The following is a 13,412-nucleotide window of genomic DNA, read 5'->3' as shown; positions in this document are numbered from 1 at the left end:
TATATATATATATATATATGAAAATGTTTACATATATGTGTGTATATGTATGTATATATGTGTATTTTTTTTTAACAAAGTCCGTTCCCACGAGTCTATCACCGTAACTGAATTGCTACTCTCTCCCTCGGTTTTCAGAGGATTTAATAAATTCGAGCTTTTATCCAATCAGATTTCCCCTCTGTGCTGTCTCCGGGTGAAACATCTACTGGCCTTCAGAATTTCGATCCCTCTGAATCTGCTGTTTAACCAAATAGGGACAACGTTGTTGATTTTCATATACTTAAGCCAATCGTATTTTGAGTTTGCCCTGTTGGGCGTATTCTTTGATGGGACAGAGCCTTCTGACTGGCCCAGCCACCTACTTTATGGACCAGTTAGTATACGGTGGCCGACAAGCGAAACTAGCTAGCATCACAAAACTGTAGCAGTTTCGTTGGTTCAAATTTTTTTAGTGTTTAAGATGTAAATTCAGTGAAAGAATGGAGTGTTCTTCAAATGATGAGCAGCTTTTGGTAAGTTCAATGGATGTTTAGCATTTTAGTAACATGATATTTCTAGCTGTTAGCCTACTGCTTGCTTTAGCTAGGTTGTTGCTGCTGGTGTTAAATATTTGAGCAGTGTCAGTGGCTGCTGTGCCTCTGTGTATGCGTTTAGCATGTGTGTTGTTGAGCCCCAGCAGCTTAGCTGGAATTTGTGGGGAGGCCTGTTGATTCCTAAGTATGCTATTTGTGTTTTTGATGGCTTTGTGGTTGTCTTATGAGTATTTATTTTGTTTCTTTGGTAATTACATTCATTTGGACTATATGTGACGCAGCATCCTGCCATACTGCGTAAACATGATGGCTTCAGTCAGTGTGTTCATAGTATATTGGAACTCTCTAGGTTTTGAGCCTTGTATTAAATCACTTCATTCCACACAATAATGTCCTAGTGTCATGGTGATGTTATTCAAAGGTGGTTTAATTGCTGTAGGATAGTACTGAGGGTTCTAGGTGTAAAATACATGGCCTTTAAATAATGTTATTTGAATTACGTGTGTTTGAGCTTGTGAGTGTTTGAACTTACATGGTCCAGAGGAGAGAGGCGAGTCCCTGAACCTGGCCTGGAGTCAGGAGCATCAAAACTTTGAGCATGAAGACTGAAAAGTGAAATAAATAGCTCATTAATTCTACAAGTTGCATGTGACCCACAGTTGATCTCAGAACCTGAAAACATGAAGGAGATTTCAGTAGGCCTTGTGTTTGTGACTAACCTAAAGGTAGATGGAGGTCTGTTGTCACGGTCTGCACGAACAGAGCTATTTCCAAAAAGTTGCCTGTGTCCATCTCTGGGAGTGAACGGTCGCTGGGTAGACTGGACTCGAAGGGACTGTCTGGCTTCAGTGATTATTTCTGCACTTGTTTTCCTCGCAGGGTTGCGCCGTGGAATGAATGGGCTGCAAATCTCATGTTTTCTCTCCATAGAAGCTATTTAGGTCTATGTGACATTTGCAAAGACAGTATGCAAATGACTTCAGTGTTTTATTTCATTTTGCAGGTGGGGACAGGGTGTCTCACTGATGGGAAACATAAAAAATAGGATAACGCCAGGATAGAAAATGAACAGAAGGTGTAAAATGCGTCTGACGTTGCAATAAATTACATTTTAAACATGGCAAGGATGAAAGCATTACCCAGATCATTCGTGTAAGTACAAGTTGCAATACTACAGTGTAAAATGACTCCATTCAATCTTATTTAAGTAAAAGTATGAAAATGTGTTATCAACAAAGTCTACCTAAAGTATAAAAAGTAAAAGTACTCATTATGCAGCAGAATAACCCATGCCAGTGTTTTTTTTTTATATACAATAGCCTACGTAACTGCATTTAGAGCTCCAAATTATTTTCATTATCAACAAATCTGACTAAAACTAAACTAAAACTAAAGTGGTTAATCAATTATCAAAATAGTTGCCTCAGCATGAACATGCAAACAGCATTTTAATTTCATAATTAATAAAGGAGGATTCTATTTTATCTACGGTCAATATTGAGTAGTTTAACCTATAACAATGCATACTATTTTAAAGTAGATTAGAAAGATGTTTTATGTAAGTCCTACTTTGCAAAGAAACTAGTAACTAAATTCCCTCTAAAATTTGTTGAAGTAAATGTATAAATTAGTACAAATGTAAGCACTCAAATAAAACACAAGTACTTCAGTGTACCTATTATACGTCCAACTGTGTGACAGTCTAAATATAATTTTCTAGGACCGCAAAGAACAAAAAATGGTTTTGTGGTTAGAATAGAGTGCAAAAAATAGTTCCAGCATATGTCGGATTTCTGATGCAACTGTTGTTGCAAAATGCAATCAAAATTCCAATAATAATGTTTTAAAAAGAATAAGTCCAACAGTACAACCTCTACTCATTACATGTGGTAAATTTGATGTTTTTGGATGTGATGCCTTTGCATCTGAGTGAATGAGAAGTCCCCCCTGCGCGTTCACGCTCCGTCTCCATGGTGACCAAACGCTGCTCTATGGTAGCTTGGACAACAAACTCCAGAAACAAAATAACCTTAGCATTCAAGAAACCGAGCTAAATTGTTTTATTATTCCCCGCAAAAACAGTCGAAAACTTCTCTTCTGTAGTAGTAAACCCAACCAGACGAAGTAAGGGTGAGAAGCAGTAAGCGTTTGAAGAAACCGGGCTTTGAATGGAACTCTAACGTAATCTACTAACGTTAACGTTAAACGGAAAACGTTAGTAAAGAAAGCTAGAAAACTTACCATTAACCTTTGTAAAATCCTCTGTGGGTGTGATAATTGGGACAGTGATCATCCCCGAGACAAAAAACAAAAAAAAACAATCGCAACAACTAGCTAAAATTGGTTGAAAACTGTCATATTTTCTATTTAGTTTCAGCACTGTAGCCCGAGGAAGACACGTGCACGAGCTTTACTCATTGTCAGACTCGCGTGACTCAGTGACGCGCGTTACCCGTTGTGCAGGTTGATGCAAAAGTATGTTGTAGAGGTCCTTGATTTGATAAGCTAAAGGGCAAACAACCACTAAAATTCCACCGATGACATAATGCACATTTTGGTCCTTAAATGATATAAAGATGCATGCAGTAAAATCAACTAAGTCTAACAAACTAATAAAATTGATGTTATAAGAAAAAAGATGTAGCCTAGAAATAAAACTGCGCTTCATTTCCAAGTATCCCATAAAAACACTCCATGACTACACTGAAAATTCAAACAGTATTGGAAAAAGTTCAAGTGGTTATTTCCTGGTTATTTGAAATGACAAAAATGTTGAATTGTGCATCATAATGTGCCTCCTACACACATCACGCAACTTGTGAAAATGTAGAAAAGACATTAAAAAAAAATCACAAAAAAATACTGATCAGGGAAGCACACTATAGACTATAATGTACGTACTGTCTTTACTTAAGCTTTGACTGGATATGTTTATAGTATGTATAACGTATAGTTGTATGTATATGATATGAAGCATTTATCTTGCTCTACTGAGAAACATGGTCATTTCAAGAAAAGATGGTATAATTATTTGGTATGATGAGTAAAAAATAATAAATAAATAAATATATAAACACACATTCTTTTACAGTCTTGTTAAAAAGAAAGTAAAGAAAGAAAAGCTCTGAGAAACGGGGAATATGTTTTATTTCAGCAATATACTGTCACACAATTGAAATGTTTCTAAGACAAACTTTCACTGGTTATAGTAACCTGGACAGCAGTGTTATATTAAAGACCAGCAAATGGATATATGTAATAAACACTATAGTCATAATTTAATAAAGCATATATGAAACATCTCCACTGAAATAAAAACAATAAAAAAATAGCTTTATCCTTTGATAAGTTGACAATATCAGTTAAGTGCTCAACAAAAATTCAGTAGCAACTTCAAAGCAGCCGTAATGGTCATGTGTCATCTGTGTAGTTCTCTAAAAAAAATCCTTCACACATCGAAGCACAGATATTACAAACTTTAAGGGTGGCTGAGTGATAAAGCAAATACTGTGTATCTTCTTCATTTTGCCTTTGTGTACATACACTTGGAGGTTTTAAAAGTTCACAAAATACTACCTTCAGATACAGTCCAGTGTAGTTCTGTTGTTACCATGGTCTCAATGTAGTTGGGAGTGGCGGTCATAGCTGTAACCTACTTTCACCTCTCCTCTCTTTCATGTGAAAAACACACAAGTCATTCTCTAATCCTGTAAGCCAGATAGCGTGTTCTATGGACAGATCCCTTCTCTGTGATACACAACAACATGTATGGGAAAATGATTTTAAGGTAAATAAAAGCAATCTGCCGTGTGTGAAAGACAAGTAGCCTTCATTTCAGCTGTGCTATAAGTTACATAATTATTTATTTAAGATAAATGTTATTTCACAAAAGCTACAGAGAAAAGTTTTTTATAAATTACACTCTCATATTAACAGTATACACAAAATTACAATGTAATAAAAAATAAAAATGTAAAATATAAAATTTTAGCAAAATCATTGTTTGAAAACAGATTTTGCTTTGCCAGTCCGACAGTTGGATTTGCCCACCATTTTATCGCCGCAGAAGGTGTGACGTTTCCAAAATGAGTGGATACAAAATGGCCGCAGACTTACGCTGTGTTCGTCAGCGAGAGTTTCACTCTCTAATCGTGGTCCACTGCAAGTTGGTCTTCGATGCAACAGTCCTGCTCCGGGTGCACCATGAAAGACCAATAGCTGGCTTTCACCCCCCCCGCCCAACACAGTTTTACAGGAGAAAAGACCTCCAGCTCTTACGTTCTCTGTCCGTTTGATTTTAACCGTGCCATCCCCGCTCCCATCAGGCTTTACGAACTGCAACTCAAGCATCAGTGGACAGAAGAAGTAGAATTTGATTGCTTCTCATAGATAAACTCAAGGTTCAGGAAGAGTACATGGTGCAGAAAAGAACCAAGAACCGTTCATTCATTTAACTCACGCTTCGCTCTGGGTCTCTTTAACCAGTCTAGATGGGCCAACCACTGTAAACACCAATCAGGTCTGTCTGGAGTTGTACATTCGTCCACTCGTAAACCTTTCCCCCCTAGCTTTTTTCATTTTTTGCACTGTGAAATATACATCTGAACAATCTTGTGAGACTCTGGTTGTATTTAAATAGCCTTACATGCTTCAGTCTCTTGGATACAGGGAACCTGATTGGCCGAGAGTGTGTGCTGGGCATGCCCAATCACAGAGCATCACCATGGAGCTTACCAGCCAATAGGAGGAGGAAGATGGTCTCTGTGATTTCATTGTCACTAAGGGAGGGGGAAACATACTGCCAGGACAGCTGGCACTAACATGCTAAACAGAGTATTATAGTCAGAGTCTATATGTCTGAGATAACCTGTGGAGCCAGATTGAGAGCGTTGTCATGGAGAGAAAAGCATGAGGTGGGTCAAAAGATGAAGCTCCTCTCACCAGGAGATACACAGTCCCATGCACACAAGCTCATAGTACACTGTTATCGGTGTTGCTCGCGTCACAGGAACGAATGGGTTGATTTGTGAGAGCCACGTCCTGCTAGAAGGTGGTGTGTCTCCGTGGTAACCAGCTCCATTTCTGGCCAGGAGCTTAGACTGACATAGAGATCCCTCGAATCACAGGACAGGGGCTTCTTCACTGTCCCTCGGTTGCCATTCAGTCCTGGTTTGACCCCTGAAGAGCAATATTTCTTCTTCTCTCCATCTGCCATCTGTATTCTTCCTTTACTTTGACTTGTTTTTGCCTCAGTAGCCTATTGTGTTTTTTGTCCTTCATCCCTCCCAAAAAAACCCTAATATCTGTTTGTACTAGAGAAGCAATTGTATTGTATTTACCTCATCCATTAATCTACCAATTTTTATTTTTTTAAATATCATACGTTGTTTGTTATTATTTTTTTTGAACAGTCAGTACAGAGAAATTTATCTTCCAAAAACAGTAGCAAATCCTAGCATATGGGAAGCTGAAACTGGTAAGACTTGAATTTTGGCATTTTTGTTGAAATTTGAGTTACAGGTATGACTGTCAGGTCAGTCTAAAACTGTTTTTGTTTGTTTGTGATTTATCTTCACAACACTGTAGAATCCTCCCATATATATTTATTAAATCGTAGAATGTATAAGTCAGTTTCAAGCCCAAATTGGCTATATACATCAGGTACAGAGGTTAATAAAAATACTACTAATAATACTTTATAATCTGCCATTATTTAGTGCAGATGAATGTGATGCAGATGAATATATAGAATTTTTATATACAGTATACAATATGACAAACAGTAGGCTATGCTAATTCTGAAGCATTTGCTCTTTTGAGTATAACCTTGGAATGAAATAGCAGTTTGGCACATCTGAACTTTAAAGTCCACTTACTTTCAAGATCTTCATGGCAATACATACAGATTCTACCTGTTCAAAAGCTGTTTAGAAATAGAAAAAGTTACTTTGATATGCTGAGTTTCCCCTTTCATATAGGCACATGTAACATTTCTTTTAACAGTATAATAAAGTGCTCACTTAGTTCCTGTTTGGTCTGTTGACTCATGAGGCTGTTACGCTTCTGATGCGACAGAGGTCATTCTGTTTTACCCCAGATCTTTTGTTATATCTCTCTTTTTTTAACATTTAGTCTTTTTTGTAATTCTTCACTCAGCTTTTCTATCAGTGTTGTAAGTAACCGCCTGAGTAAAGTTTTAATGAGCCAGCACGTTGACGTTAGAACATGAAGCAAATGAGCAGTGAGTCGTTCAGCAGCTTGCTCATTTCTGACAGAGTGGTTTGTGTGCTCTGACACGAAAAATCTAACTCCTAAGTTTTAAGTGCTGTTGCTTGTGCAATATTACATATTCAGGTTTTGTGCTTAGTCAGAAAATCTAAGATGAATTAGGTACTTCAAGGGAAGTCAGTAATAATGAGAGCTGTCTCATACAGGAAGGAGAGGAAAGAACAGTGCATATTTTGCATATTTTGTGGAGATAAAAAGACGCTACAGTAACTTCTCTAACTTGACAACAAGCACTTTTTTTCACTTGATCAGTGCTGACTGTCGGTTTTATTAGGGAGGAAAAGGCAAAAAAAATATAGGAATCACTTAATCTTGTGCAGTCAGTACATTTTATCCATGCAATCATTTTCCTTAGCAGTGTTCTGATGTTGTAAATGTCAGGCTGTCCACATTCATGACACGAGATTGAAGCGTCTTTCGACAGTGTTTAGTCAGAGATGGGCAGAAAGCCAGTCTCCTGCTGACTGGTAGGATGAAGAGTGAACTGACGCTGTACACAGACATTCAAATAAAGCAGACATGCATGGCAGACAGTCGCTGTCTTATCACTCAGCCCTCATTGTGTTCATGGAAAATAAAATATCTCACACGCAGACGTCGATGCTACCCACAGATGAGCTTTTGAAGTGCCTTATTGAGGCATAAAGAAGATACACAAACACTTGAATATATGGGCATGTAGGTGCACAGTACAGCACGAGACACTATGAGATAAAAAAAGAAAGAATATATTCTATTCTGAAAGTACTCTCTAATGCATATTAACAAGTAGTTATTTATTAAACCATGAAACATTATTTTTATTTTTCAGGTATCAACATCTATGGAAGGGATTATTTGAACTATTTATTTTAAGAAATTCATCAAAACCCTCTTTGTGGGGAGTATAATTTTGATGTAGGGCCAGATAGGAACTGGTCTTTGTTTCCCCCTGAGATCACCCTGACAGATCCCAGTGAGGCATGTCCATCTCATTTTGTATGCTAATCAAAATGTAGGCGACTCAGCCCTATCTTGATGTAGCTTATGCCTGTTTCTATGAATAGATATGCGGGTGTGTGGGTGCTGACCTGTCCGTGTGTTTCACCGTGTTCCTCGCCTACATTGGTCCTCACAGTATTTTTCACAGAGGAAAACATGGCAGTCTTACGCGTTCAATATTAATCATAGGTATTAATCTCTTTTGTGAAGCATTTACAGGTGCTGAAATGCTTTTGCCGAGTGGGTTCTGTCTTGCGCCAGACATTTGCTCCCTCTTCATGTTGTTAGGCCTGGAAAAAGAAAATTCAGTTTGAAAAGTGAGCATCAAGGTCTGTGCTCGGCGCTCTCACGATAGGCTTTTCTCAACAAGCACACAGCTTGTGGAGGCCATCGGTGCTCTTTTACAGATTCTGCTCTTTTTTAGGCTTTGAGTGCCTTTTGAGTTGATCTGCAAGACAATGACTAACCTTCTCCTTTTACTTGAATGTCTTCTTGATACACTATACAATAAGAAATGGTTTGTTAGCTTTCATAATTCTACTTAATATTGTTTTATAACCTTGATACGTTATTACTCTTCATACTTTTATTAGAAATTATTTTGTATAAACATGAATTTACTTTTGTTTGGTGTCTCAGACACATAATTATTGGCATTAATACCAGTTTGCTCATCAGAGGGAGATAGGCTTCTCTGGGGGGGAAGCAGTGGGATCTATGGGACGCTTAACAATGACGAAGTAAAGCATATTTCAAATAAACAGTTATTTTTGTATAGATGTTGTGGTTTAAAGGCTAATAGATTTTCTGTTTAAGTTTGAAGCTGCTGCTTTTCTCTTAAAAGAGTTAAACAAAAACTGTATTTGCTGCCCAGCTGCCTTTGATTCACCTAGCAGATGTATGACACAACAGTTTGTATGCCATTTTTGCATGCATACTCTCTTTTTAGCGTGTATGTCAATGTTGTTTGGCCTCTATTGAGTTACATTACCTTTCAATAGCGTGTTAATTTACACCATAGCGAGTAGTATGAAAGGACGAAAATCGTCATAGGGAGATTGGTCGGGGTGTTAGATGGGTAAAACACAGGACTTTCACCCAGGAGACCAAGGATTGTGTCCCATGTGTCACGTTTCCTTTGTGTCCCGTGTGTTGTGTATCCTAAAGTCAACCGTTATTTACTTTTTTTCCTAAAGCCAACCCCGTTATTCCTTTCCTAAACCCAACCGTGTGTCACGTGTCCTAATCTCAACTGTTACTTTCTTCTCGTGATAACACAGCAAGTGGCGTGTGTGTTACTGTATACGTCCGCCGTATACAGCGTAGACATACACTTCGATAGCTCAAAATGTGTAAGGATAACACGCCACTCTGCTCAAGAAAGTCGGCGTGTGTGTTTAAGCAAAGTTATGAAGTCATGTTGCAACTGCAGAATCTTTATTCACAAGCCATTTGTTTGGTCTTTTAGACATCAATCTGAAATGTTTTTTTTTTTAATATAGATTAAAAAAAATAAAATAAAAGGGATTGCAATTGGGAAACTAAGCATTTTAAGAGCAACACTTAGATAAACAAGAGAAGAAACTGTTATGATTGCACAATGTGGAAATGGGCCTGTGAGCTGCACTTTACTGAACATGCTTGGTTGCTGGAATTGTGGAATGTAGTGGAAAAACATTAGGTTCGTAGGTGCTTATAAGCCTCATGGCAACAAATAAGACAAATGCCAATATACAATTGCCTTTAAAAGTGTAGTGGGGCATGCTGACAGAAGGGCGTTACATCATTTCTCTGCTTATCACACGGGAAAACCTCCCCTTTTGACCCCTGCTGTACTTGCAGACACACTCAGAAAGGCTAAGCCAAGTGGAACACAAAACTAAGAACACAGGACACAGTTGCTCATACTGAGCAGTTCCATCGAAAGCACAAGTGTCGACTCAAGCCCGAACCCCAATTTTATTTAACATCCAGCAAAAACAGTCAACAAATTCTTAAATGTTAAAAAAATCTAACCGACTGAACCCACGTGCACCAGGATGACCTCCTGTGTCTAGCTGGACATTCTGCAGATCATTTTATGGAGCTCTATAGTAACCTGCACTATAGTAACTGCCACACACACACACACACACACACACACACACACACACACACACACACACACACACACACACACACACACACACACACACCATATCACCATCATCGGTGAGGTCTTCTTGTTCAGCCCTCCCCCTCCCTTGGACCTGATCACCTTTGTTCTACAGTAGAGATCCATCCATTCCTCTTGGGTGAAATATGCCAATAAACAACCACACTGTTATAACTGTCTTTCTTCTAGCCTTTCTTTCTCTCCCCCAGTTTCTTCCTGCTGTTTCTCTCTTTCCTAAATCCTGTCATGATCTCCCCATGATTAATGGTGATGGGCTTTTCTGTTTCTGGATTTGCTTGGATCTTGCACGCACATGCACACACAAGCAAAAAACAAAGAATCAAACATTGAATCAACTAACAATTTGTTAACATCCCTTAAAGAAAAACAACTTTATTTAATCACAGGTATAAATACGAACAGATACAACAAAGCAAGGAGGTGATCATGATGTGTCCATGTGCAGGTTTGCTCTCATGCAAGGGGTTCTGTTTCATTAAACAAAGTCAGAGACCAAGGTTTTACTGTACATGGACTCATGCACACACAAACGTATAAAGACACAGATGTACACGTCAAAGCCAGAAAAAGCACTTATAAACACATAACACGGATGAGAAAGAGGCCTTTAAGAGATGGTTGGGGGGAATTATTGACTGTCACATAAGCATAGCACACTTAAACACGTTGATGAGGACAGAGAGACATCAGGACGAAAGATAAAAAGACACAAGATGCAAATTAGGAGTCATTAAAGAATATTTTTCCACATTTGATTAGAACCAGACAGCGTCTGCTCTATAAAGTGGTCACTTGTCACATGTGGTATGTTAGCTTTAGCCATGTTGGTGCACATTCCTTTTCATGTAGGAGTATTGCTTATTTGACATTTTGGAAACGTTTTGGGGAGGAAAACAATGATACAAAAGAATTTTCTCTTCCCTAACGTCTCATTCTTTACGGTAGATTAGCTCCTCTTTGTCATGCAAGCCAGCACACCGTCACCTCTATTACTTAACGCATGGAGAAAACAGGACAGATGAAGGGAGCGAGGTAAAGATGGAGAAAGGGAGTAATGAAGCTATGTATGTGCTTTCTCTGGTGAGTGAAGGCCATAATTCACCTCAACGCACACACACTCACACACACACACACACACAAATGAACGCACACATACATGTGTGCACATGCACAGACGCCCAAAGCAATAATTTCGACTCTCTCTTTGTGTCTTTGTGTGTGTCCTACTCTCCATTTAGGCCAGTGTAAAGAAAGATATATGGATGTTTGAAACAGTGACCTTGAGAGTGTGTGTGTGTGTGTGTGTGAGAGAGAGAGAGAGTGTGTAATGGGGGTGGGTGAGGGTCTACACTGACTGTGCACCAATACGCCCGTCTATAAATCATTATAATGGTGCACCAGTGCATCAATTTTCAAAATGAATCAACAACAAAACATGAAATGAATACAGTGACTTGCCTGCCACAGCAATTTTATTTAACTGATATTTAGCATATTTAAATATCTACCATTTTAAAAAAATGTACATGTTTTCATATTATTTTTTACAATATTGTGTTATTTTGTTTAAGTGTAACTGTTTTTTAAGTTATTTGTCATAAAAACCTTTGAAGTCTTAAATACAGTATGAAATACCTGTATTCTCTAATTGACTTCTATTCAGATACATTCAGTTTAACATGCTTGATTGTAAATACAGTACAAAATGTGTGCATGGCCGGATTAACCATTTAGGGAGCTTTGGGGCAAACATTTGCTGCCGGACACCTGTTGAGGCCAAGTACACAACCGACTAGACCAGCCACTGCTTCAGACTACCTAGCCCTAGGTTTTCTGTATGTCAATTATTTTGTTGTAATCTGAATATAACTACAATTTTATATTTCAACACAGGAACCTCCTACAAGATTGCTAAGACCCAATTGCTATCATATTTTAGTGGTGCAAATTTGGATGCAATCAAAGTATTTAAACCAACTGACACACACAGTAAACCCAAGGTTTTTGGGACCCCTAGAGGACTTTGGGCCCCAGGACAATTGCCCCCTTAGCTCAATCAGCTTGCCTAGTGCGTAGGTTTTAAAAATGTCTAACTTTAGCGACCCCTATCGTTGGAATCGAACAAGACATTGCGGTTGACAATTGGAATAATTTTGTTATTCTGAAATTAAAACATAAGATTATTTGTTAAATGCTATAATCTCATTACAATTCTACACATTTATGGACATCATTACCAAAAGATAAATCATTGTGTTACTTAGTGTCTACCACATAAATCCCATCTAATCAACTTCACCACTGTCTACATATACTATATGCATTCTTCTGACGCTTATATTGAGGACACCAATTCTGGCAACCACTGAGGAAAAGCAGTTTCAGCCAAATAAAAACTCACAGGAACAACATGGGTTAGTTATTATTGTAGAATAATGAGCACACAATCTGCAAGATAGCATGTTTCCATGTGGATCGGTGGTTGATGGTGCAAGACATGTTCACACACCGATACAGTGTGATGCATAGACATTTCTCACTGTCTTTATCTTCAGCTGTTGAAGAACCCTCCACCATAAAAGGCAGCAGGGTGGAGTACAGTTCGGTATATTGTGCCCTATGACCCACACACATGTAATGCAGTCACATGCAGCCACATGCTACAGTGGGAGGAAATGCTTTCTACCCAGAGGGTGGTGGGGGATGAGAACACGATGGGGGTTAGCGGGCTTATATGACAACAGGATTGAGAGCAAGCCAAGCATGAGGCGCCCCGTGTGTGTGTGTGTGTGTGTGTGTGTGTGTGTGATGAAATCTACTGTCTTGATAAGGACGTAGAGATTAGGGTTGGGCGGTAATAATGTATACCACGGGGTCTTAAAAATAGCAACGTTATCAGTTTCAATACGTCATAAAAAAAATGCAATGCCATTATATAGGAGACAAGGATTAAATATTAAAATAATTAGTTTAATGCCTGACATTGTGGAGGAGAAAGAAAGAAGGGGGGAAAGATGGCACGTCGCGCACTGAGCGACCTGGTCTCGAAGAAGAACACGACTGCTGCAGTTTGGCAGCATTTTGGGAAGAGAAGGGAGCGGTGTTTCAGTATTAGTGATTGGTATTCAGTTTCTGAACGGTGTAGGCGCAAGCCAACAGTTTGGTGATGCCGTCTGAACCTTATGTCATAATTTTTAATTAGTCACGGTAATACCGTATATCGCGGTAAAAAAGGGAGGAGGTTTGACGGTATCAAAATATTGATACAGCCCAACTCTAATGGAGACGAAAGTCTGACAGGCAGCTTTTCTGTTTCCTGCATGGTTATTTCCCTTCATCTCCGTCCCTGCACTAAGCCCAGAATCATCCTCTTTTTCTCTGTGTGGGGCTGTTATTGAGGAGAAGGGGGGGTTGACAGTGGAGAAATAAGA

General features: G+C 38.7%; 1 protein-coding gene and 1 long non-coding RNA gene across 2 annotated transcripts in view; one reads left to right on the top strand and one right to left on the bottom strand.

The window, feature by feature from the left end:
- armc2 (armadillo repeat containing 2) overlaps positions 1–5,191 on the bottom strand; it is a 19,674-nt gene extending 14,483 nt beyond the window's left edge. Inside the window, exons 1-3 of the mRNA XM_034900395.1 lie at positions 4,653–5,191; positions 1,256–1,479; positions 1,069–1,141 (exon numbers count right to left, since the gene is read on the bottom strand). Coding sequence (XP_034756286.1) covers positions 1,069–1,141; positions 1,256–1,464 — 282 coding nt within the window. The 5' untranslated portion in view covers positions 1,465–1,479; positions 4,653–5,191. The remainder of the gene's footprint in view (positions 1–1,068; positions 1,142–1,255; positions 1,480–4,652) is intronic.
- On the top strand, positions 271–9,103 carry LOC117961609. The gene is made up of 3 exons (XR_004660448.1): positions 271–651; positions 5,450–5,453; positions 9,090–9,103. It is a non-coding gene; the product is annotated as an uncharacterized LOC117961609 (long non-coding RNA).
- The last annotated feature ends 4,309 nt before the right edge of the window (positions 9,104–13,412 follow it).

This window comes from Etheostoma cragini, chromosome 18 (assembly GCF_013103735.1).
Source record: "Etheostoma cragini isolate CJK2018 chromosome 18, CSU_Ecrag_1.0, whole genome shotgun sequence".
In the NCBI taxonomy this organism is placed as follows: domain Eukaryota; kingdom Metazoa; phylum Chordata; class Actinopteri; order Perciformes; family Percidae; genus Etheostoma; species Etheostoma cragini.
Note: the sequence above shows the minus strand (reverse complement) of the source record. Positions and strands in the feature narration are given on the sequence as shown.